Source organism: Pseudonaja textilis, chromosome 15 (genome assembly GCF_049901715.1).
Source record: "Pseudonaja textilis isolate UNSWEBS1 chromosome 15, rPseTex1.2, whole genome shotgun sequence".
Taxonomy (NCBI): Eukaryota; Metazoa; Chordata; class Lepidosauria; order Squamata; family Elapidae; genus Pseudonaja; species Pseudonaja textilis.
In genome coordinates, this window is record NC_142004.1 from 12784476 (window position 1) to 12809898 (window position 25423).

At 49.4% G+C, this 25423-nt stretch overlaps 2 protein-coding genes and 1 long non-coding RNA gene across 7 annotated transcripts in view; 2 read left to right on the top strand and 1 right to left on the bottom strand.

Moving 5' to 3' along the window:
- LRRC74B (leucine rich repeat containing 74B) overlaps positions 1–2617 on the top strand; it is a 27752-nt gene extending 25135 nt beyond the window's left edge. Inside the window, exon 11 of the mRNA XM_087913596.1 lies at positions 393–2617. Within this exon, the coding sequence (XP_087769722.1) occupies positions 393–401 (9 nt within the window). The 3' untranslated portion in view covers positions 402–2617. The remainder of the gene's footprint in view (positions 1–392) is intronic.
- SLC7A4 (solute carrier family 7 member 4) lies at positions 1410–20605 on the bottom strand. 5 transcript variants are annotated; one of them, XM_026717118.2, is made up of 5 exons: positions 20321–20605; positions 17391–18477; positions 12248–12924; positions 8075–8183; positions 1410–5714 (listed from the first exon to the last, which is right to left on the bottom strand). In XM_026717118.2, the coding sequence occupies exons 2-5, from the start codon at positions 18370–18372 to the stop codon at positions 5515–5517; spliced, it is 1968 nt and encodes a 655-aa protein (XP_026572903.2). In that variant the 5' UTR covers positions 18373–18477; positions 20321–20605; the 3' UTR covers positions 1410–5514. The 5 variants fall into 5 exon arrangements, with proteins under 5 accessions (XP_026572903.2, XP_087769708.1, XP_087769711.1 ...); XM_087913582.1 differs by having other exon boundaries at positions 17391–18474; positions 20321–20599; XM_087913585.1 differs by having other exon boundaries at positions 17391–18637; positions 20321–20402.
- LOC148124656 (uncharacterized) lies at positions 20399–25180 on the top strand. The gene is made up of 2 exons (XR_015739649.1): positions 20399–20489; positions 21607–25180. It is a non-coding gene; the product is annotated as an uncharacterized LOC148124656 (long non-coding RNA).
- Positions 25181–25423: the final 243 nt, after the last annotated feature.

Sequence of the window (25423 nt, forward strand, 5' to 3'; positions counted from 1 at the left end):
ACCTTTCTTAGCACCTGAGGCCTGGATGCAGCTCTGGTTGCTTTCCAAAGGCCATAATTTTGCACCAGGAAACGGAGAAATCCGATGGTGCCAGAAGACAGTGGCATTGACTCCTTGGTGGACTTAAAGATTAACAGAGTTGGAAGGGAACTTGTAGGTCATTTAGTCCAACCCCCACATCCAAGCAGGAGACCCTACACCATTTCTGACAAATCTCTTCTTGAAAGCCTCCAGGGATGAAGCTCCCACAACTTCCAAGGGCAACTTCTGTTCCATCGGTTGATTGTTCTCCCTGTCAGAAAGTTTCTCCTTATTTCCAGGTTGAATCTCTCCTTGTTCAGTTTCCATCCATTGTTCCTTGTCTGGACTTGTGCGTGTTCTCACACTTGCAGGTTTCCTAAAGAGGTTCCTGGTCGCTCTGGAAGATCAGCCTTTTCTTGTGGACGTCCCAGATGGGAGAACTGCAGTGAAACGTCGGCTGATCCTTGATAAGAGGTTCAGGCCTTGTGATTCCCCTCCCCCACACGGGGGCTTCTCTTTGTGCAAGAACCGGCATGTTGTGTGTAAGGCCACTTTGTCATGTGCTGAACGGTTGCTGCAGGGGTTTCCTTCCACGGATTTTGGCACCCTGCAGCCCGAGGGGATCCATTGGCACCAGAGGTAGCCAAACCCTCCAGCCAAAACCCTTAACCAGAGGTAGCCAAACCCTTGAGGCAAACCCTCCAGGGATTGTCCGAGCGGACTTCCATTGAGGCTAACAGGAAGCTGATAAAAATCTGGGAAGGAACTTTGGGTGCCTTTATTCCCTCTCATTCTGCAGAGTTTGGGAACTGCTCTTCTATCCAAAAATCCGTCCCGGTACTTTTAGCCAAATTATTTTGTGTGCCACCCTCAATTGTAAACCTTTCCTCTTGCACAATCTGCACAGCTTCCCCTGAAAACCTTTCCAGTTGCCAGGATCGTACAGCAGACTTCCTGGCTGGAGGTTGTCCCAGAGGAAGTTGTCCTTCCCCTACACACACACACACACACACCCCGCAGGCAGCCCAGTCGTGTTGGCCAGAGGCGTGGAGGTGACCCTCTCCCCTGCTGGAGAGCTTCTGCTTGGGGGAGGCCACCCATAACCACCCCTCCCCTTCAGGTATCTTCACACAGCTGTAGTGAAATTCAGGGGCGGATTGGCCACAGCTTCCTGGGTGCATGTGGTCAGCTCCAAGCCATATCGAAGGGTGGGGCCAAGAGAAAGATGAAGGAAGAGGCAGCAAAGGGTTGGGGAGAGAAGAAGGGTAACACACACTCCCTCCCCCCCTCCCCCCCAAAAAAAAGTGTGGGTCAAGCAGTGGATTACTCACATGCTGTTTGCTTGCTATGGGGCCATTTGTAGTAAATAATGTATCTCACTCCAGCTCTCTTTTTTTATTTTTTTATTTTTGTAAACTTCAATTTTGCCAGAGAAATCTTGTATTTAAGTTTGAGGTATTCTGCCCAGAGTCACTTTGTGCGAGATGGGCGTCCATATAAATTAAATAAATAAATCTAAATCTATACACCCCCTAAAACTCTCGTGCCTGTAACGTTTAGCTGGGTGAAAAGGTACATCATAGGCCATAACTTTTTCAACCAGTATGACTCAGATGGGCTAACTTACTGAATATGTATGTCCAAAATATGGGGCATAATAGCTCTTGTAGAATTGAAATTTGGCAAATTTTGTACAATATTTTGTGACAGAAAAATTAACATTTTAAGAAGTAATAAAAAAGTCAGAAAACATTTCCTGTGGTCAATGTTTGTCTGTGCTATAAAATTCAACACGGGCTACTTCCAAGGCTGATACGTCTCAGAATATTATCCTGAATTTTTAAAGAACTTTTCAAGTACTTTAGAAGCTCTGCCATTCTTAAAGATACTGAGGAATCTGGCAAGAAAAAATGTCTAAAACAATGACCCAACAGGGCACGGGTGGTCTAGTAAATAGATAAAACTCACTGGGTGAATTAGCGTAGGAGTCTTCATACGTTTCCACAGAAAAGAGGAAAGAGATCACTGTACTTTCTGTGCCATGAAAAGAGACATGCCTCAGAAAGCAGAAATCTAGTAATTCTTTAAAGCTCTGCTACTCCATAAGCTTTTGTAGATCACAGACTTTTAAGATAGCTACAAGTATCTTTATTTTGATGCAGAAGTTAATATAGCTACTAGGCCTTGGTTTGAAACTAGCCTTAAATGCATCATGTTAGTTCCTAATTAGGACAATTGGAATCAGAAAGTGACCTCAATCTGGCATTGCAAGGATGGAAATTCGCACACCAGTTTAAAAGATTTAGCAAGTTCTTTGGTTTCTTTTTTTTCCTCTTGAGAATGAAGTAACCAGAGCTGTAGACTACATTGCCATTAATTAACTGATCAGGTCATTTAACCAGCTAGTCTCCTACAGTTTTTTTTTTTTTAAATTCCTGGGGTTTGAAGGCGGGAGGAGCACACGGGAGAAATGTCTTTGATGCGCAGTGTGCTACAGTTCTTTGAATGCCACCAGGTGGGTCTGGTAGCTATGCAAGAAAAGCTTATGGAAAGATTTTATTAGAAGCCGCTATTTTATAGAAAGATGCGGTCTTTTTTTATTTTTTTTAACCCTATTCCATTCATGCATTTTAATGTTATGCACGAGTGGAATTCTTTGAAAAGTTTTCTACTAAAACTGTAACCTCTGAGCAAGGGGGCTTGAGGGGAGCAGGCTGGGTGGGCGCAAGGTCCGGCCTCTGTCTTGGGAGTGAAGGGCAAAGGGTGCGCTCCCGAAAGAGGGAGAGCGCTTGGGCAAGCCAGGCCTTTGCTGTAAGGAAGCTGGAATTTATATTAATACTCAGGACAGTCACTCCTCCTGTCTTTAACTCCACTCCCCCTTTTTGTCACTCACAAGAACCGGTGTGGATTTGGGATTTCCGAAGGGGGAAAGGCGGCCTGCACACTACATGCCTGGCTGAAATAATCTGCAGCACAACATCACTTGAATCGGTCACCGCCCTGCAGAAACAAGTCTTTATCATTTGGCTGGTTGGCTTCTTGGCCAACTGCCATTGCACAAAGAGTCACCACACACAAAAGGAAAAGAAGAAGGATGTGGCCAGGGCAGCCACACATAAACACACACACACACACACACGCACACGCACACGGTGCACACAGTTAAGCAGGAAGCGGAGGAAGTGCCCAGCGGGAAGAGGGATGGGGCTGCCAGGCAGGACAAACCCTGCACAGCCCCTCCCAGCGAGGAAAGCTGCACAAAGGGAAGCAGGATCTTCCTCTAGGTTATTGTCCCCAAATGAACGTTTGACTTCTCTCTCTCTTCTCCATCCTAGCAGGCATCTCCTCTTTCCCCAAAGGGGGCTTCCCCCCTACTGCGGCCTGTCCTTCATGGACCTAGAGGCAGCCCCTTCTCACAGGAGAGCCCACCCCTCCTATGTGCTCCGTGCACCCTCCAGGGGGCACATGCTGTTGCCCCCCCCTTGGGTGAGGGTCTGTGCTGGAGGGCAGCCCCCTTGCAACCCTGCAGGAGGGAGGCAAACACTGCAGCCCAGGCTAGTTCCAAGAACCAGGAAGGACCTTGGTGTTCTCACAACACAACCCCGAGAGGCCATGTGTTCACACGGCACGCCAAGTCAGGGCAATTACAAGCTGTATCTTCCCCACCGGTGCAGCTGGGAGAAATTTAGCATGGCGGTCTCTGGGTCCGTGTGTTGGTTGTGTGTGGTTTAGCATGTGGCGCCAACCTACAATTGGGTCATTCGGGGTATTGGGCAAAGCAAGATCCTTGGGAAAGGGTGCTGTGTGAACTCAGCTGTTCTCCTTTCCCAGCTTCTCCACCCTGAGGGAACAAGGGGAGGCACCCGTTGTAACCTTTGCTCTCTGTTTCTGGGGAAGTCCAAGCTTTGGCTTTCTTGTCCCTACTTCTCCCTCCACTGTTTCTCTCCACATTGAGGCTGCTTTGCTCTAGGCCAGGGCTCTCCACTCTTGGCCACTTTAAGGCTTGTGGACTTCAACTCCCAGAATTCCTCAGCCAGCTTTGCTTTTGGATTTCAACTTCCAGTAATGGCCACCGTATCCAAGAAAAATGGAAAGGGGTCCAAGGCTCCCCTCCAGCTTTGAAAGCTGCAAATGTAATCGATTTGTCCCACTGATATGGTCTAAGTTCTCCTGCCTGAGCAGCGGGTTGGACTAGAAGACCTCTGAGGTACCTTCCAGCTCTATTCTGATTGATTGATAGATTGAATTCCTCAGCCAGCAAAGCTGCCTGAGGAATCATAGAAGTTAAGTCCACGGCTCTTGAAAGTTGCCAAGGTTGGAGACCCCTGCCCTGGGGCTGTCCAGGCAGAGAAGAGAAGAATTAAAAAAAAAAGAAATCAAGGTGGCCCCCACCATAGAGTTGCCTTGTCGAGGCTGCCATGTTGACTTCCTTTGACCAGCCTTGGTTTGCTCCTGCTGTGGCCAAAGCCTCACCGCGCTTGGTGGCCTCTACCAGCTCCCTGCTCGCTTCCACCCCATCAGTGGTGCTACCCCACCCCCCACCCCCCACGGCTGTCCCCCTTGCATCTGGGCGGCATCCCAAAGCCACGCTTGTGCAGGAAGAAATGTACTGACCCACGCTCTTAACACCTGCCCGTTCCAGCTCTAAACACCCTGTCACCTGGATGGGTGTGTCTGTGCAAGAGAGAGATGCTCAGGCTCTCAGGTGTGCCGGGGGGTCACCTTTGCTAGTGATCAAGGACCCTGTTTGAGACCAGAACTGGAAAATCTGCTCATCTCAAGAGTTAGTCCAACATTCTGACAACCCTGCCCCTGCCCTACCCTGCGGGAGCCAGTGGTGGTATGCTACCGGTTCGGACCGGTTCAGCTGAACTGGTAGTAAAAAACAAAACAAAACACAAGCGGACGGATCAGCTGAGAGGAGGGGAAAAAATCCCTGGGGCTGCAGGTTTCAGCTGGCATGGGGAAAGCTGCACGCCGGGTTAGGCAAAGCACGCCCACCAAACCGGCGGTAAAACAATGGGAATCCCACCACTGGCAGGAACCCATCCAAGAGGGCAGCGTCCTGGCATACATAATGCATCCTGCCCTCCTCCACTGATTGATCAAGACCCCAAAATGGCAGGCCAGGCACCGCCTCTTGGAGGGCAGGTCAGAGAGGAGGGGGGGGGCAAGTGGATGGCACAAAGGGGGCACACGGGACCCCTTTGCTGGAGGAGGGTTTAGCTGGGCTGCAACGCGGGGCACAAGCAAAAGGAGCCCTTTCTCAAGGCCGTCCGGCAACCGGATGAGTCCAGTCTTCAGGTCAGAGAAGTGGGGGCCAGGTAAGAGAGGAGCAATTGGGGTGGGGCAGCCGCCCTTGGCAGTAAAAGCTTGGTTTCTCCCCAGACTTTCCTGCCTGCGCTCTTCTCTGCCCAGACTGGAGAGCAACGGGTGGGGTGCGGTGGGGCAGGGTGGGCGAGGGAAGCGTGACCTCTGCTAGACGTTCCCAGGTCATCTCTTGGCTTCTTCGCCATTCTCCTGGGCATCCGTCAGGCCCTGGGCTGGCACCATCCTGGGCTGCACGGTCTGCACCGTCTCCTCCAGGCTGCTGCTAGGGAAGACCACGTAGTGGGCTCGGATGTCCTGTGTCGGAGAGTCCCGCAGGTTCTCTTTGCTGTGCCAGATGCCGTAGCTGAAGTAGACCAGCAGGCCTGGAAGGACAACAACGAAGAGCTGGATCAGCCCCCATGACGAACCCAGAAAGGAGCTCTGAGGGGCTGCATCCAGTGGTGGGATGTAACGTTTTTTTTACTACCGGTTCTGTGGGCGTGGCTTGGTGGGCGTGGCAGGGGAAGGATACTGCAAAATCCCCCTTCCCTCCCCACCCCACTGACCTGCTTTCCAGCTCCGTTCTCCTGGGCAGGGCAACCAAAGGAGACCCAGCCGATCAGCTGGGACTCAGTGGGAGGCAGAGAAGAGATGGGATTGGTGGGGCCAGTCAGAGGCGGGATTGGCCGGTTCTCTGAATTACTCAAAATTTCCGCTACTGGTTCTCCGGGACTGGTCAGCACCGGCTGAATCCCCCCTCTGGCTGCCTCCCTCAGGTCTGGGCAGCCTGACAGAGACCAGCTTTAAGGGGCTCTACGGAAGCTGCCAGAGCCCCCTCCAATCTCCCCTTGGCAGGACCGTCTTTTCTGCCTGGCCCATAATTTTGCTGAGGTTCTTTCTTTCTTAGCAAACCAGGTGGCCCAGAGTTATCTCCAGTGGTGGACCTTGACTGCAGGTAGTCCTTGCCTTACAACAGTTCTTTTAAGTGACCATTTGAATTTACAATGGCACTGAAAAATGACCATTTTTTCACACTTACGACGGTCGTAACATTTACATTCGGAGGCTTGGCAGCCTTGTTCATCTTTATGGTTGGCGTGTCCACATGATCACATTTTGCAGTTTTTGGACAAGCAAAGTCATTGGGAAAAGCAGATTCACCTAACAGCCGTGCTACTAATTTAACAACTTCAGCAATTTGCTTAACGAGTCGTAAAATGGGGCAGAACTTGCCTCACAAATTTCTCACTTAGCATCATAAAATTCTGGGCTCCCTTATGGTCGTAAGTGGAGGACTACCAGTGCTGAAAATGCTCCAAGCTTTCAGAGGTTGGCTATACAACAAGAGGCCCTCCTGGGGCAGCCAGGATGCTGCTGCCCCAAATGATCAAGAGGAAGGGGGCTATTGAAGGGGCCCGAGGCTGAAGATCACTCAATAGTTGCACTACTACAACCTTCCCTGCAGCTAATTGCTGCCTCAACTAGCAATAGCCCTTAGACTTATATGCCACTTCACAATCCTTTCCAGCCCTCTCTAAGCGGTTTACAGAGTCAGCCTCTTGCCCCCAACAATCTGGGTCCTCATTTTACAGACCTCGGAAGGATGGAAGGCTGAGTCAACCTTGAGCCTGGGGAGAATGAAACTCCTGGCAGTGGGCAGAATTAGTCTGCATTATTGCCTTCTAACCACTGCGCAGGGAGGAAGGAAGGAAGGAAGGAAGGAAGGAAGGAAGGGGAAAAGGAAGAGCAATAGCAATAGCCCTTAAGATTTATACACTGCTTCTCACAGTGCTTTCCAGCCTTCTCTAAGTGGTTTACAGAGTCAGCCTATTGCCCCCGACAATTTGGGTCCTCATTTTACCAACCTCAGAAGGATGGAAGGCTGAGTCAACCTTGAGCCTGATGGGATTTGAACTGCCAAACTGTAGACAACTGGCTGCAGAAGTAGCTTGCAGTACTGCACTCTAACCACTGCACCACAGAGGCTCTTAAGAGTCTTCAAGCCCTTATCTTGTCTGGTTCCCTTAATTGCTTCCGTGTGGTTTGTCCTTTTACTCTTTATAATTTATAGGCATTTTTAATTCAAATGGCATTTCCTCCTTTTCATAACTCTTTGTGGGGGAGTTTTTTGTCTCCAATCAAGGATATTTGGAGCTTTGAAGCAAAGTGAAGGAATAAAAGGGGATTCGCCCTTTTTTTGTGTGACTGTGTTTATTTTCTATCCCGCCCTGGGTCATCACACTTGGCCACTAACTCAGGCGATACAGTTGCAGGGTCCCGAGGTCACATGATCCCCTTTTGCAACCATCTGATAAGCGAAGTCAATGGGAGAGCCAGATTCATTCAACAACCGTGTTATTAACAGCTTCCACGATTCACTTAACCATCGTGGCAAGGAAGGTTGTAAAATGAGGCAAAACTCAACAAACTTAAGATAAATTTTGGGGCCAATTGTGGTCATTAAGTCGAGGATGACCTGTATTATACAGTCTGTATTATGACTGTTCCCTTAATCGTTCTGACCTCCTTGCCAATGTCTTCGACTGGCCTGGCTATCAGGGGTCCCCAGATTTGGCCACTTTAAGACTTGTGGACTTCAACTCCCAGAATCCCTCAGCCAGCTTTGCTTGTGGACTTAGATGCAACCCCCGTTCCAGTCTGTAGCCCAGGTTTGCTCCCCATTCCTCTGTTTCTTCCAACCCCCATTCCAGATGTGCCATTTTACAGCCCTCTTAAAACTTACCTGCCACCAGCCAGATAGAGAAACGCAACCAGGTCATGTAGCTGAGCTTCAGCATGAGGAAGAGGTTGATGAAAATACTCAGGGCGGGGGTCAGCGGCACCAGAGGAAGCTAGAAAGGAAAAAGGGCAGGGACCATAGAATCCTAGGCCCCAAAGTGGTTCTGACCCAGCCTTAGCAGAACCGAGAAACCGACTCTTGTCCCCCCCCAAAAAAACCCCTCTTTATTTAGTTGTTGTGAATTCATGGCATTCACACACAGAAAAATCCCAGCAATAATCCTCCCAAGGGTGAATTGCAAGAACAGACCTTATCAGTCCTTAGATAATTGCCAGACCCAGAGCTTCCAGTCGCAAAGCTGTAAATTAATTCCTGGCAAGGGATCTCGGAGGCACGAACTATGAAAAGCAAATCTGAAAGAAATATGAACTATTGTCTCCCGCAACCACCACTCTGTGTCATGCCCCTGTTGGAATCTGATTCCCAGGGGGAGGACGAGCAGCTGACAGGGAGTGGGAGTGGTGGCTGTGGAGGAAGGGCACAGTCCTGCTGGGCATTCAGACAAAAACCCAGGCCCACCCCCTCTTCATCCTAGGGCACGCAGGGAGGAATGGAGAAGGGAGCAATGTGGGTTACGGAGGAGAAAAAGGCCCTGATTCCCTTCATTAGTTGCAGCTGGGAGAACAGGATTTTAAAAAGGTGTTTGCACACAGCACCTTGTTGGAAGCAAAGCGTGAATTATCTTGGTTTCTCAAGTCTTGTCTGGGTTTTGGTGTCCTCCCAACTGTGTGTGTTTCGTTATCTTTTGAAGTCTGCCATTCCTTATCCTGCCCTGTCTTGTTAATTGCTGCAGTGTGGTTTGTGTTGGTTTTTATTTATAATCTATATATACTTTGGGTTCGGACTGAATTTCTTCCCTTTAAAGACTGTTCCTGGGAGAGTTTTTTCTCCAGCCGATAACTGGACATTGGGGGACAAGTTGGAGGAATTAAAGGGACTTGACCTACTTTTGTGACTTTGTTACTTTTGTGCCATGCCCTGGGTCATCACACTCCCCTTTTGCTTCTATTTATTTGCCAGGGAAGGACAATTCAGCACCCACATTCCAGAGTTCCTCAGTTATTCTCCTCTCCTGACAGCTCTGCACATACATGCATCTGGAACAGGCCCCAGCTATTCTTCTTCCCCATTTATCTCTGACTCCAAAGGCAGCTGGGAAATGTCGGGTGGCCCTGGCTCTATCTCTGCTTCCGATCCAGAGCATCCATCAGAGCCTTCCCCCAGAACTCAAGGACTGGCCCGTGTTCCTCCCCAACCTCCTTATTGTCCGAGTCTTTCGCCAGCTCTGCTGGCAATGGGCAGACCACAACAGAAGGGACCTGGAGGTCTTCTAGTCAACACCCCCACCCACCCAAGGCAGGAGTTCTTATTCCTTCCCAGACAAATGGTTGTCCAATCTTTCCTTAGAAACCTCCAGTTGTGGAGCACCCAGAACTTCTGGAGATAAGACGTCCCATTGATTCATTGTTCTCACTGTCAGGAAATTTCTTCTTAATTCTAGGTTGGTACTTCCTTTAGTGAGCTTCTTATCCTGTTCTCAGGTGTTTTGGAAAATAAGTTGACTCCCCCTCGTCTCTGTGACAGCTATTGTATCATACCTCATTCTTCTCTTTGTTAGGCTAGACCAGGGGTCTTCAAACTTGGCAGCTTCAAGACTTGTGGACTTCAACTCCCAGAATTCCTCCTCCAGTCATGTTAGCTCAGAAATTCTGGGAGTTGGAGACCACAAGTCTTAAACTTGCCAAGGTTGAAGAGCCTTGGGCTAGACATACCTAGTACTGGATCCAATCGGGGTCAGTCTCCAGGACCAGAAGTGTCTTCTGGGCTTTCGGACTTGTGCTGGAGCCCCTCCACAGGGAACTTCTCTGTGAGCGCAGGATTCCCCCAAAATGGACTCCGGCATGAGTCAAAAAGCTTGGATAACGAAACTGCTGGTCCTGGCAACTGACACAGATTGGATCCTGCAACATTATCCTGGGACATATATTCGCCTTGATTCGTGATACTTAGTACCCTCAGCCATGCATCATATGGTTTATCTTTCAGATCCCTTACCTGTTGCTCTTCTGTTCTGACCTGGCTCCCCAGACACGACAAACCCTCTGAGGTTAAGTCACAGATTTCTTTCTTAGGAGCGCCAGCAGCCCCGGCAAAAAGAGTCTATCTCTCTCTCTCTCTCTCAACGCAGGCTAATAAGTCCACCCGGCAGGGAGATGAATAGTTGTCTGCCACACCTATTCATCTCCGCCCCTGCCTTTTATCCCGAGCTAGCAGCAGTGGCTCTTCTGTCCCAAGGACCAGCCCATAGATTTCCACTGCTCTCCTCTCCTCTCCTCTGCCTTCTGCACATCAAGCACTGGACCCAGCTGTTCGTCCTCTTCCTCATCAGCCACCTCCAGACTTGGGGGCTGTTGACTCTCCACCTGAGGGCTGACAGATGGTACAGGCCCTGCCCCCCCACCCCCCGCTCTCTCTGACAGCTCCATTCCCTCTTCCCCCTCGGAGCTCTCAGGTTGCCTTGATGCTGACCCTGACTCCCACGCCTCCTCCTCCTCCTCCTCCTCCTCCTTTGATTTGGGTGCCAGAGGGGCCGGCGGCCGATGGGCCACAACAACTTCTCTACACTTTGTAGGGCCCCAGTATCTGTTTTGTGTTGTGCTGATCAGAATTGGATGCAGTATCCCAGGCGTAGTCTTAGCAGTGCAGCATAAAATGTCAACTTCACAGCATTCTGAGGCTCGCTCTCTATTGATCAGTCCAGGACTGCATTGGCTCTTTTGGAAGCCACAGCACGTTGCTGGCAGGAGACCAGAAGGCCACTTAGGGCTGCCTGGGAGACATGAGCATCCTTGGAGCTGCTGCTCAGCTCTCAGCAGATGTGCAAAAGGGCTTTGATGCCTGAAGGGCTCTTGACACAGGATTTGGCCCATCGTGGTTCTGGCAAACAATGAGATTTTGTCTCCTGAAAGAGATGACCTTATTTGCAGAAAGCAGCCGTGAGTAGCTCCAAAGGATGTGCTGAAGGACCTACTTTGGGGAAAACTGAAGCAGCACTGGGGATACAGTGTTTGCCCAACGCACTCTCCTAAAATTAAACCCTGTTAGTCATTTTCATGGAAAAAACCCATCTATGTGGTCACCAAATGAGTTGATAATACTTAATCATGGCTCAATGCAGTGTTAGAACCAACCCGTAAGCCCTGGGGCAGACCTGGCAACTTTAAGACTTGTGGACTTCAACTCCCAGAATTCTCCAGCCAGCTCTGCCTTTTTCTTCTTCTTATTACTGCCAGAGGAGTAAGACCTCCTTAAAAAGACCTTGATCCAGCCGGCCCAGCTGGTAGCACCCCGTAAGCGCCCCTTTCCAGGGTTACAGGAGAAGGTGGAAGAGGGCTCTATGCCCCAGCGGCAGAGAAATGGTAGAAGCATCTTCTAGGAGAAGGGAAACCCTGATTTCAAACTTCCACTGACTTGTGGCTACGTCTATTCTTGCAAAAGGCTTCAAGAGTTCAACCTCGAGGCAAAATCCGGAGCTGGAGTCCCAGAAGCAGTTCGCGACTGTATACAATCACGTTCTGGTAACTCCTGCGATGCTCTGCCGTTCCATCAGACTATTTCAGTGATGTGGAGGGGGGGGGGTGGGGGGGGAGACCCGCTGCTTGGGTAACAGTTTATCCTCCATATTGAGTTACCCAGGCCTCGGGCTCTGGAGCGGAAACTCCAGCTTTGCACACAGCATGGAAACAACACAGGAAGTGGCAGTTACCGCTTTCATAGCGCAATACCACAGTCTCTGAAGACTGAAGGATGCCAATATGCTGGCTGGGGAATTCTGGGAATGGAAGTCCACAAGTCTTAAAGTTGCCAAGTTGGGGGGGGGGCTGCCCTGGGGCATCGTTAGCCAGGAAAGTCTCCCAATCTCTGCGGGCTGGATTGAAGGACTTGTCCCCCCAGCCCTGCCAGGATCCAATTTCCTTGCAGAGTTTCAACTTGGTCAACCGCAAGGGCCGCCCAGCTGGGCTTGAGGAAGGTGGTGCATTTGCCCCCCGCCCTCCCCGTTCACACCCCTCCCCCTCTGCATCAGAGCATGGCAACTGCTGAGCCCGCCGCCCTCACCTGGAACGTTGGGGTGGTCTGCTTCTGTTCATGGACAGCAATGAGGACGAGGCTGCCCGTGAAGGCCAGGCTGGAGAGCAAGAGGAGCAAGGCATAGCTCCAGGTGGGCAGGTGGAGCTGTGTCTTCCCAAAGACCAGGATGGAGGCCAGGCAGAGGGCTGACACCATGAGGACGACCACGGCCACGGCAACCACTTCGCCAGGGTAGAAATCACCGAGGAACTGCAGGTAGGGTTCGAAGGCGGCCTTCAGCTGCCCTGGTTCGCGCAAGCTCCCCGCTTTCTCTTTTCCCACCAGCTGCAGCTTATCGGAGAAGGACTCGTATTCCTTGGGTTCGCTGGCACCCCCGGGCTCAGCCGGTGTGGGGGCGGCCTCGCTCCTCCCGGCGGCATCCTGAGCTTCTGTCTTGGCTTGCTGGAAGCGCAGGATGATCACGCTGGCTGCAACAAAGGTGTAGGCCAGGAGCGTGCCAATGGAGAGGAACTGGACCAGGGCCTCCAGGTCAAAGATGAGCGAGAGGACAGACATGAGGAAGCCGAACACCACGATGGCCACCACGGGCACCTTTGTGCGGGGGTGAACATGGGCAAACACCTGGAAAAAGAGGCCGTCCTCGGCCATGGCGTAGACGATCCGAGGCAGGGAGAAGAGGTTGCTGAGGAGTACGGTGTTCATGGCTGAGGAGGAAAGACATGCCGGTGGTCACAAGGGGCCTCCAAGAGGATGGGGGGTGGGTGCTGCAGGAGGTGGTGGTGCCCGCAGAGAATGGGACAACCGGCCACGGCCAACTCACCGTGAGACAACTCGTTGCAGGACAATTTAAGAATTCCATTTAATTATTTAAAATGAATATAAATTATTTTAATTTTTGCCATTGGAGTGGTGTGGTGGCCCTAGAGGTGGAGCTCTTGGCTCAATATCAGGAGTTCTGTGGGTTCGATCCTAAGTAGAGGCAGTAGATTTCTCTCTCTGGGCACAATGAGAATAGATCTGCTGAACAAAACTCTGCATTGGTAACAGGAAGGGCATCCGGCCAGGAAACACTCTTCTACCTCCATTCAGTTGGCCAGACTCCACCTCACAAGGTATTATGGGATTGTAAAAAGGAGATGATGATGGTTTTAATGTTTGCCATTTCCTTTTCATTCTGTCCCTCCTTTTGCATCCTTTCCTAAATGACTCTATTCCACCATTTCTTTGATATTAGCGTAACTCTTGTCCTGCAGTGAGTTGGCCGTGGCAAATTGTGCCTTCAGGTCAGCCCCTTTTCTGCAGAAGACCAGCCTCTAAGTCAGTGCGTCTTGCTGCAGCTGTCTTGTTTGGGGGTGGGCAGCCAACCTGCACCATTGGATACTGGGGGGTGGGCAGGAGAAGAGAAAGCCAGGAAAGCTAACATAAAAAAAGAAGACACCCCCACATAAACACCAAGGGTGGACCCCGCGGTGGGATTCTACCGGTTCGGACCAGTTCTATAGAACCGGCGGTTATGATTCTGTGCGGTTCAGAGAACTGGCAAATCGTGCCCCTGGCTGGCCCCGCCCCTCTCCCCCCGCCCCTCCCCCCTCTGCCCAGTCACTCCTTAAGGCATTTCTTTCTTTCTTTCTTTCGTCCCGACAATCAGCTGTTCCTATGATCCACTGTGCCGGGATCCCCCTCGCTGTCCCTGAGGCCCAGGAGGCAAAAAGGGACGTGTGTGTGTGTGTGGGGGGGTGTTCTCTGAGTTCCATTTTTTGCCTTCCTGGGCCCCAGGGAAACTTCCTGGGAGCACCGGGGATGCGGGGAGATTGGACTGTAAGGAAGAAGAGAGGGGAGGAGGGAAGCCCAGCTGAGCCTTGTGAGAAACGCCAGCCAGCCAGCCAGCCAAGGTCAACCATGAGCTGTGGTGGTGCAGTGGTTAGAGTGCAGTACTGCAGGCTCCTGCTGACTGCCGACTGCTTGCAATTTGGCAGTTCAAATCCCACCAGGCTCAAGGTTGACTCAGCCTTCCCTCCTTCCCAGGTGGGTAAAATGAAGAGCCAGATTCTTGGGGGCAAGAGGCTGACTCTGTAAACTGCTTAGAGAGGACTGTAAAAGCTCTGTGAAGCGGCATATAAGTCTAAGGCAGGGGTCCTCAAACTTGACAGCTTTAAGACTTGTGGACTTCAACTCCCAGAATTCCTCCTCCAGTCATGTTAGCTTAGGAATTCTGGGAGTTGAAAGTCCACAAGCCTTAAACTTGCCAAGTTTGAAGACCCTTGGTCTACGGCTATTGCTATTTCCTTCCTTCCTTCCTCCCTCCCTCAAATTTGACACAGCCTTCCATCCTTCCATGGTGGATAAAATGAGGATCCAGAATTGTTTGGGGCAAGAAGCTGACTCTGTAAACTGGTTAGAGAGGACTATAAAGCCCTGTAAAGTGGTATATAAGTCTAAGGGCAATTGCTATTGATATGCAGAGCTGGGAACCAAGAACCTGTTTCCTGAACAATATATAAGCACCTGATTGGACATTTGCAGATAACTGAAGGATGGCAGAGGCGGGAAGAGAAACATATACTTTGTATTGTTTGCACAGGGAAATCTCAGATTCAGCGCAACCACTTAAGCTTCAGTAAAGTACACAACAACAAATGGCCAGGAGTCTTTCTTTGCCAGATGGCTGAGTGGGACAGTTGAAACCCATTCTACTTCCTTTTTTCAAAACCGAACACCCCAATCTCCAACCAGGGCAATTCTGAATGCTAACTTGACAGGGAGGGACAGAAAGATCTTTTCATGCAAGCATAAAATCTGTCATGCCCCTGGTGGAATCTGATTCCGAGGGGGAGGTCGAGCAGCTGATAGGGAATGGGAGTGGGGCTCTGGTGGCTGTGGGGGAAACTGGGGAAGGGCACAGTCCGGCTGGGCGTTCAGAGGAAGGCCCATCCCCTCTTCATCCTAGGGCATGCAGGGAGGGATGGAGAAGGGAGCAACGTGGGTTACGGGGGAGAAAAGGGCCCTGATTCCCTTCATTAGCTGTAGCTGGGAAAACAGGATTTAAAAAGGGTGTTTTGCACACAGCTCCTTTCTGGAAGCAAAGTGAATTATCTTGGTTTCTCAAGTCTTGTCTAGGTTTTGGTGTCCTCTCAACTGTGTGTTTCGTTATCTTTTGAAGTCTGCAATTCCTTATCTTGCCCTGTCTGGTTAATTGCTGCAGCATGGTTTGTGTTGGCTTTTATTTATAATTTAGATGTACTTTGGGTTCAAATGGAATTTCTTCTCTTTAAAAACTGTTCTTGGGAGAGCTTTTTCTCTAGCTGATGATAACTGGACATTGGGGGCCAAGTTGGAGGAATTAAAGGGACTTTACCTACTTTTGTGACTTTATTGCTTTTGTGCCACACCTCCTTTCCTGTTTTCATCACAAAATCCTTGCTAGTCTTTCCTTTCCTGTTTTCTCTAGTTTTTAAGTGGCCTCGCATGCAGGCAGCATCCTCTAACCTGGTGCTTTTCTGTTAATCACAGGCCCCAACCTATCCATTTAGGGTTAGGCATAGTTACTTTAGGATTAGGCATAGTTATATTGCATCTTTGTGTAACCTCTTGTGTGGGCTAACTGCCCAGGCAATGCTCAGTCCTGGTGCTTGGAGGGGACCATGTCCTGGTCTATCCTACCAGCCCCTGAATCCTGTGCCAACCCACCCAGAGGAGCCCTCTTTGGTAAGGTCACATTAGGAGGAAGGCTAGAGAAAACCATAGTGGTGTAATTTTGTGGCTTGTATCCTTATGATTTACATTGACTGTTTCCTAGTATGATTTGATGGCTTATTATACCCGATGACTATTATTAAGTGTTGCACCTGATGATTCTTGACTTTTGATGAATGTCTCTTTTTTTTATGTACACTGAGAGCATTTACACCAAGACAAATTCCTTGTGTGTCCAATCACACTTGAACAACAAAGAATATTCTATTCTGTTCTGTTCTGTTCTAATTCTATTCTACTCTAATTCTACTCTACTCTAATTCTATTCTACTCTCTACTCTACTCTAATTCTACTCTAATTCTATTCTACTCTACTCCAGAGTTTGCCAACCAGTGGGCCATGAGAAAATTTTGGTGGGCCTCAGAGAAATCTCACTCCCAGAGCACCCCCCCAAAGCAATTAACCCAGGCTGCGCAGAAACACAAGGCTGCACTGCCCACATGGCCCACAGGAACCCTCCCAAGCCACTCACTCCTTACTCAGTAAAATTGCTTGCTAAACTGCTATTTTTCCTTTTTCCGACCATCATCTGTTCTGCTGTGCCGGGAGATTTAGATTGGCTAGGAAGCAGGAAATGGTTGGATTTCTTGCTTTCTAGCTAGTCTTTAAATCTTCATCTCTGCTTTTAAGTACAGCCGAACCTCCCTTAGGACTGAAGGTTTGCTTTCAAGCAAACTCAGTGCAGACTCAGGGCAAGCAAATTTTATGTGACAGACTCAGGTAGCCGATGGCAGATAAATCGATCTCTGAATGAATCTGTGATTCTGTGGGCAACTCAATCTGCCTGCCTGCTTTGCCTGATTTTGCGTAAAAGTTGCTCTTTTTTATAAAAAAAATTCAATATTTATATAAATATTTATAATATTTACATACAAACCATGCCCAGCCAGTCACATGACCACCAAGCCACACCCACAAATTAGGCCACACCCACAGAACCAGTTAGTGGTCCCTGGGATCTAAAATTATGAGTTTGGTGGTCCCTGAGGTCAAAAAGGTTGGCAACCCCTATTCTACTCTACTCTACTCTGAAAGGGAAGGGGCCACTGGTGGGATTCAATTTTTTTTACTAGTGTTTCTGTGGGCGTGGCTTGGTGGGCGTGGCAAGGGAAGGATACTGCAAAATGCCCCTTCCCTCCCCACCCCACTAGCCTGCTTTCCAGCTCCGTTCTCCTGTGCAGGGCAACCAAAGAAGACCCAGCCGATCAGCTGGGACTCGATGGGAGGCAGAGAAGAGATGGGGTTGGTGGGGCCAGTCAGAGGTGGGATTTGCTGGTTCTCCAAATGACTCAAAATTTCCACGAACGGTTCTCCAGAACTGGCCCGAACCAGCGGAACCCCACCTCTGGAAGGGGCAGAAATGGCAATCAGGTGCCAGCCAGAGGGTATTTGTGACCCAGGCCTAAGGGGACTTACCACAAATGGAACCGGTGGCCACAATGAACCCTGCCCAGGAATAACCCCTCTTATAGAAGGCGTCGGCCAAGGCTGAATCGGGGTCCAGTGAATGCCAGGGCACCATCAGCGTCAACACCACGGACACAAGGATATATGCTCCAGTGGCCAGACTGAGTGAGATGGCGATGGCTCTCGGAATGGCCTTTTCCGGGTTCCGGGCCTCCTCGCTGGACGTGGCAATAACATCAAAGCCCACAAAGGCGTAGAAACAGGTGGCTGAGCCGGCCATGATGCCAGAGATGCCATAAGGGGCAAATCCTCCTTCACTGGCGCTCCAGTTCTGGGCCCTGGCCAGGAGGAATCCCATCACCAGGATGAAGAGAATGACTCCCATGCTGATGGCCGAGAAGACGTGGTTGAGCCAAGAGGAGAACCGGGCACCGAAGGAAATGAAGGCCGTGGCGATGAGCACAATGCCAGAGGCCAAGAAGTCCGGATAATGGGCCAAGAAAGGCACCTGCCAAGTGCCAGCATGGGTCTCTGTGAAGTTCTTGATCCTGTGGTCGAAAATGGAATCCAGATAGCCACTCCAGGCCCTGGCAACCGCGGCCCCACCAATCATGTACTCCAGGATGACATTCCAACCTATGAGGAAGGCCCAGATCTCGCCCACTGAGACGTAAGTGAACATGTACGCCGAGCCCGTCTTGGGCACATGGGCCCCAAACTCGGCATAGCAGAGGGCGGCCAGGAGAGAGGCAATGCCAGCAATGATGAAGGAAACCACGATGGCCGGCCCAGCAGTCTCTTTGGCCACGGTGCCGGTAAGCACGTAGAGGCCGGAGCCCACCATCCCGCCGATGCCCAGCAGCGTCAGATCGACCGTGCTCAAGCAGCGGTTGAAGGAGGTCTCCATGAGGTCATCTTGCAGAGTCTTCACGCGGTTGAGCTTTTGGCAAAAGCGGGCCAGGTCTCCAGCACGAAGCCGCCTGGTGGCCATCTCGGAGAAGAAGGCCCTTCTCCTCCTTCAACCACCCACAGGCAGCGTGTCCTCCTGGCCCAAACGGTAGAAAGAAATTTGGTCCCAGAAGAGATGAAATCACTGCTAGAGGCAAAAACAAAAACAAAACTAGGCCAAGAAGTAGAAAAAAAAGCCAAATTTCTCCCCCTCCACTCTTCCGGTCTTCCTCTGGGTACGAAGCAGGCAAAGAAAGGGTGTGTGTGAACACTCCGAGATTCTCTAAATAGCCGCTGCTCCGTCTGTCCTGAAAGGGCCAAGGAGACAATAGCCAGCACCTGTCGCTGGAAACAGGCTGGAAGACGGATATTCTCCCGCCAGGCTTTCTGTTGCTAGCGCAGGGGCCTCCAACCTGGGGCCTCCGGAGCTCCGTTTTCACTGGCAGAGCTTTCAAAGCCACCACAGGCACCCCCGACCCGAGTGACGTTGAGCTGGCCATGCCCACCCTGGCCACACACACACACACACACACACACACACCCCTCTGATGCAGCCTTTAATGAAATCGAGTTTGACCCCCCCCTTGCTCTGGGAGTCTCCCCGGGAATCTTGAGCAGGTGACTTTCTCCTTGGATTGCCCCTCATAGACCACCCTGGCCGGTGAGAGGCTCACACACATCCCCTGCAAAAAAATGCAGAAGACAGAGAGACACTTGTCTCCTCCTTAGGCAGGAAGAGATGCCATCCATGCACGCAGGGAGGGAGCAAAGGGATTCCTGTGTCTGGATCCACACAACCTACTTCACTAGAGTCAAACAGGGCTGGGTTGCCTGCAGGCAATTCTACGGCTCCAAGACCCCTTTCCTGTTCTGAAAGTTGTTTTCCTGGAAACCAGTTAGACGAGGGGTCTCCAACCTTGTCAACTTTTAAGACTTGGGGACTTCAACTCCCAGAATTCCTCAGCCAACTGGAGTTGAAGTCCACAACTCTTGAAGTTGACAAGGTTGGAGACCCCGGGTGAGACCACCTCTGTTCCAGGAAGCCATCTGGGGAGAGGAGGAGGAGAGAACCTTGCTAACTCTCCAGAAAGGCTCACCTTTGGAAGGATCCATTTTGGGCCTCCTGAAAGGGGTGTTGCTCTAGCACAGGGGTCTCCAACCTTGGCCACTATAAGACCTGTGGACTTCAACTCCCAGAATCCCTCAGCCAGCTTCGCTTGTGGACTTCAAGCCACACTTAAGGCACATTTTTCAAGGCTGTTATAACTTTGAACAGTCACTACACAGACTGTTGTAAATTGAGGACTACCTGTATTGCAGAGCCCCTTTATTGGGGTCAGCCACTCAGAGACAGGGCAGCTCCTGGGGCTCAGCTGTGCAGGGATGTGGCTAAAATTAATCTCTCTGTTAGATTAACAGAGTTGGAAGGGACTTTGTAGGCCATCTAGTCCACCCCCTGCCCAAGCAGGAGACCCTACCCCATTTCGGACAGAGGGCAGTCCGGTCTCTTCTTGAAAGCCTCCAGGGATGAAGCTCCCCCAATTTAGATTAGGAAAGATTAACAGAGTTGGAAGGGACCTTGTAGGCCATCTAGTCCAACCCCTCCCTACACCATTTCGGACAAAGGGCAGCCCAATCTCTTCCGGATAGCCTCCAGGGATGCTCGGAAGGAGATTCCCGGGGGAGCAGCAGGTGGGACCCTCGGAATTCGAGGACTCCCTCCCAGCTCGTATAGGAAAAAGGGGCCTGCGGGTTTCCTGCGGTGGCCCTTCTGCCCCCCCCTTGGGAAGCGAACGAGCAACGGGGGTTGGCTGGCTGCCGGGGCAGCGCCTCGCCATCCCTCTGGCACCCACCTGCGCTCCGCTCCGCCAAAGCCTGGACAGCTCCGGGGGCCTGGAGGGGGAGAGCGGGGCGTCCCCAGCAGCCGCCACCCCGCCAGGTAGAGGAGCGCCAGGCCCGGTCCTCCCCGCAACCCGGCTCTGCCGCCTTACCTGTCCGGCGCCGCTGGCAGCTCCACGCCCGCCCTCCGGGGCTGCTGCTGCTGCTGCGTCACCGCTTTGCAAGGATCCGGGCGGGGAGGCGGAGGCCGCGGGCGCAGCAGATGCCCGGGGAGGCGGGGAGGGCGGGGGCGCTCCGGAGGCGGCTTCTGCCTCCCTGCCGGTAAGTGGATGGGGCTTAGAGATCCGCTAAGCCGCGGCTTCTCCAATGGGGGCCTGGAGAGGAGCCGGCCACGCAACAGGCGGAGTCTCGCCGCGTCGCCGGCCCCGCCCGAAGCCCCGCGGCAGGTGCTCCGGTCCCTGCGGGCTGCCCAATGGGGCAAACCATCATGGTTAAGGGGAACGGGGTCCCGTGCAAGCGAGCGGCGTGTCGGAGAGGCTCTGGGGTGCAAAAAGGGGCTCGGGGCTTCCAGGACACGGGGAGACAGCCCCCCCCCCCAGCTAAACGTCTGAACGGGGGGCCTTTTTTTCCCCGTTTGGGCGATGGAGGAAGCGGTTCAGTCGGTTTTTCCTCTCGGGGCACCGGGTCGAGGCCCTTTCGGGGAGGGTGATTTAGGCCAGGGGTCTGCAACCTTGGCAACTTCAACTCAGGTAACAGATAATCCGAGCAGCTGGAAGGGACTTGTAGGTCATCTAGTTCAACCCCCTGCCCAAACTCCCAGGATTCCGCAGCTAACCTTGGCAACTTGAAGCCTGGCGGACTTTGACTCCCAGAATTCCCTAGGTAGTCCTTGACTTATGACCGAAAATGGAGCCCCAACATTTCTGTGGCTAAGTCAGACATTTGTTAAGCGAGTTTGGCCCCATTGTATGACTTTTCTTGCCACCGTTGTTAAGGGAATCACAGAAGCCATGAAATTAGTCACCTGGTTGTTAAGTGAATCTGGTTCCCCCCCCCCCATTGACTTCACTTGTCTGAAGGTCGTCAAAGGGAATCACGTGACCTTTGGACACTGCAACCATCAGAACTGCGAGTGAGTTGCAGGGCATTCAAATTTTGATCCCATCACCATGGGGACTATGGCACAGTCGCTAAGTGGAAAAAATAGTCCTAAGTCACTTTTTTCAGTGCCCTTGGTCACTAAATGAACTGTTCTAATGCAAGGAGTTACCTGTATGATGTTATTTTCCCCAGGATAGGATTATTTTATTAAACTGTATATTTTAATGGTTGTTTCATCTTAGCCTGTTTTTCTCTCCTTGTAAGACAACTGAATAACTACTTAAATAAGCAAATAGAAATTGGATACAAAACTTAACGCGCTGCCTTTTAACCACAGTTAATGCGCCAAGGGAACTTGTTTGGTGTCCTGAATAAGGACAGAAACCAGTAGAACCAGTCCCGCCTTAGGCACAGTGCCAGCCGGATGACCTCTTGGGTCTCTCATTCGATCCTTGGAAGGAGGCGGAAGGACAGATCCCTCCTGAAAATGTTGCCAAGAAAATTGCCGTTGCCAGGAGTCGACTTAAAAGACACAGTAAAATGCTAAGCAAGTTATTTTACTTTGTTCCAGAATAATGCACAAATGTATAGATTAACAGAGGTGGAAGGGACCTTGGAGATCATCTTGTCCAACCCTCCTGCCCAAGCAGACCCTACACTATTTTTGACAGATGGCAGTTCAGTCTCTTCTTGAAAGCTTCCAGTGATGAAGCTCCTACAACTTCCGAAGGCGACTTCTGTTCCATGGGTGGATTGCTCTCACTATCTGAAAATTCCTCCTTATTTCCAGGTTGTTCAGTTTCCATCCATTCTTCCTTGTCTGGCCTTTGGGAGCTATGGAGAATAGCTTGACCCCGTCCTCCTTTCTGTGGCAGCCTCTCAAATATTGGAAGACTGCTATCATGTCTCCCCTGGTCCTTCTCTTCCCTAGACTAGCCAGGCCTAGTTCTTGTAACCGTTCATGTTTTAGCCTCCAGTCCCCTAATCATCCTGGTTGCTCTTCTCTGCACCTTTCCTCAAGGTTTTTTTTTATAGTGTGGTGGCCAAAATTGGATGCAGGATTCTAGGTGTGGTCTTACTTTATAGAGTGGTATTAGTGGTATTAGTACCTGCCTTGATTGTATCCCTGTTGATGCAATTTAGGATTGCATTAGCTTTTTTGGCTGCTGCTACACACGGCTGGCTCGTATTTAGCTGGTTGTCCACTAAGACTCCAAGATCCTTCTCAGTTACTGCTATTAAGCCAGGTTTCACCCGGTCTGTATGTGTACCTTTGGTTTTTCTTGCCTAAGTGTAAGACTTTATTGGTTTGTACCTCCCTTGATCTCGATTGTATCCCTGTTAATGCAAGTTAGGATTGCATTGGCTTTTTAAAAAAGAGAATAAAATAGAATTGTAAATTCTACAGTAATTATTAATTCTACAGTAATTCTAAATTTTACAGTATCAAAAATAGACTCCTGGTTATGGAAGTAATTATAGTCAATTTTGAAGTAGCAAATTAAACTAAGGCCCTCTGGAACTACCTAGATGATACAGGCAGCACACAAATCTAATAATGAATAGAGAATAATAAAAACTTATTTTGTCCAGCTGGGTTTCTCCCACCATACACAGCCAATTCAGCGGGAGAATGGACAATTTTCTTTTAGCCGACCTGCCATCATCTATCATCCCTTTTTCCCTAAGTCTAAGCACCATATATTCAAGGCGTTTCAGATAGATGAATTCCAGATTTCTGGAATATAATTTAGCAGCATATTCACATTTTTAAAACTCAATTTCCTCCTCCAACATTAGTTCACCACTAACCATGCAAGAATTTCCATTTCCACATGGAAGTCTGTTCAAATTTGTTACTTTGCCAGTTTTAAGAATAACTGTTAACTATTTTTAAACAGCTGCTGAGGAATAGAGTCACTTCCAGAAATAATTTTCTATTGGTCTAATTTAGATTTAAAATAATAAGAAACATTTAGTATTTCTTAAAATTCAATGCCACATGATTCAGCAATCATTTGTGTATTCTAAATGCATGATTATCCAATTTAATAACGTCGTTAACAATATTATCTAATTATCCCACTTTCAATCTTTTACACTTTAATTTCCTTAAATGAATTCATTGTTGCTTTAAATTTTAGAGTTCCTATGGTACTTGGAAGAAAGGACTTGCCATGGCTTTAAACGCTGCCCAGCAGTAATTTTTAAGCTGGGCTTGCAGTGGTACAGATTTAGGATTTTCATATAGTACAAATTAAAAACACCATTTTTGTATGAAAAACATGGCTTTAGAAAACTGTTGGGAGAACAATCCATCTGGTTCAGTTCCAAGCTGGGAGAAAGATGTTGGAAACAATATGGAGGCTTGATTGGACAGTCCCATTTACTGGTGAACAGAACCACCAGGGTTTCTGGTTCCGGGTCAGCTCAACAATTAACTAGATGAGTGCCAGGATTTTTTATATCGTGCAATGAATATCATGCAGTGAATCTGAAAGGGTATTGGGCAATTCCTATTGTGACTAATGGCTTTCGTCCTGTGCTAGATCTTGGGTGAGAGGCTGCTTGTACTAATCCTACCATTCTGCTTTTGTTAGTTGTCAAACTTTGCTGCAAGGTGTTGCCAAATATCCTATCTTGAATGGGTTTCAGCATGCAGTATTTGCTTTGCTTATGAATGGAGCCATCTAGATAGTTGGCTTCCTCTTTCAATAAGCTCTTTCTCTCCATAAGTGCTGACATTTGCTGTGGGCTATTAAGAAAGACTGGAGCCTGCTTTCTGTCTCTAAAAACATGTTTCTCCATTTCTCCTTTAGGGAAATATTTGCTTTTTAAATATTTCCCAAAATATTTCATTCTTGGGGGGGAGGCTTCCCACAAAACAAATCCTAGGAATGTGTTCTGTTAACAAAAAAATCAATTAAAATATTTAAGTGAATTGGGCAAAAACCCTCAAAATTTATCAATTTTTAAAGTTATTTTCCTTTCCATTGCATTTAACCTTTCTCACAAATTTATATTTTCTATCATTTCTTGATAATGCAGGCTTGGGTCAAGCAATATGAAATAATTCACTTCCACTAAACAAACTATATTCCTAGCAACAACTAGCGATAGCTCCTATTCTACCACCTCTCACTGTATTAGGCAACACAATATCAACAGTGGAGACCTCCAGATTTCTGGATTCTATAATCTCCCAGGACTTGAAATAGACACCTAATCTTAGAATCATCATTAAAAAGGCACAAGGAAGAATGCTCTTCCTGCACCGACTCAGGCAGCTCAGGCTGCCCCAGGAGCTGCTGATCCAGTTCTACAGAGGAATTTTTGAGCCTGTCATTTGCACCTCTATAACTGTCTGGTTCGGCACAGCAACCAAAAGGACAGATACAGACTTCAACGGAGAGTTAGGACTGCAGAAAAAAAACTTTGCAACCAGCCTGCCTTCCACTGAGGGCCTGTGCACTGCAGGAGCTGGAAAGAGGGCTGTGAAAATATCCACAGACCCCTCACATCCCGGACATCATCTATTTCAACTTCTCCCCTTAATACACGGCTATAGGGCATTGCATCCCAGAACTGAACACCAGGACAGATTCCCCCCCCGCCCCCATGCCATCACTCTGCTGAACACTTAATTCCCCGAGCACTCTCATTTCTCATCTTTCCTCTCTTCTATTATTGATTTATGATTTGTCAATTGTTTGTATGATTAATGATTGTAATTATGATCTATGACCTATTACTTGTTTGTATATACACTGAGTTTATGCATCGGAGATTGTGTGTCCAATCTCACTTGGCTAATAAATTTTTTTGTTGTGTAGCCCTCTCCTCTTACTCATTCTATTCTTCACAAATATGTAATGGAATCAGAACAATAAAGAAGTCCTATTTTTAACCTATTATCTGTAAGCACCTTATTTCCAATTCTCATGTTTAGACCAACTCCCAGGTTGTTGACTGGGGAATTGTGGGAGTTGAAGTCCTAACATCTTCAGGTTACCAAGTTTCAAAGACACCGCATTAGACTTAACACTAATTTATTCTGCACCAGAATACTCATATTGCTGTACAATTTCTACAAATCTAGGTAAAGATTTCTGTTAAAAACATTCCAAATAAAAACTGTGCATAATGTATATTCC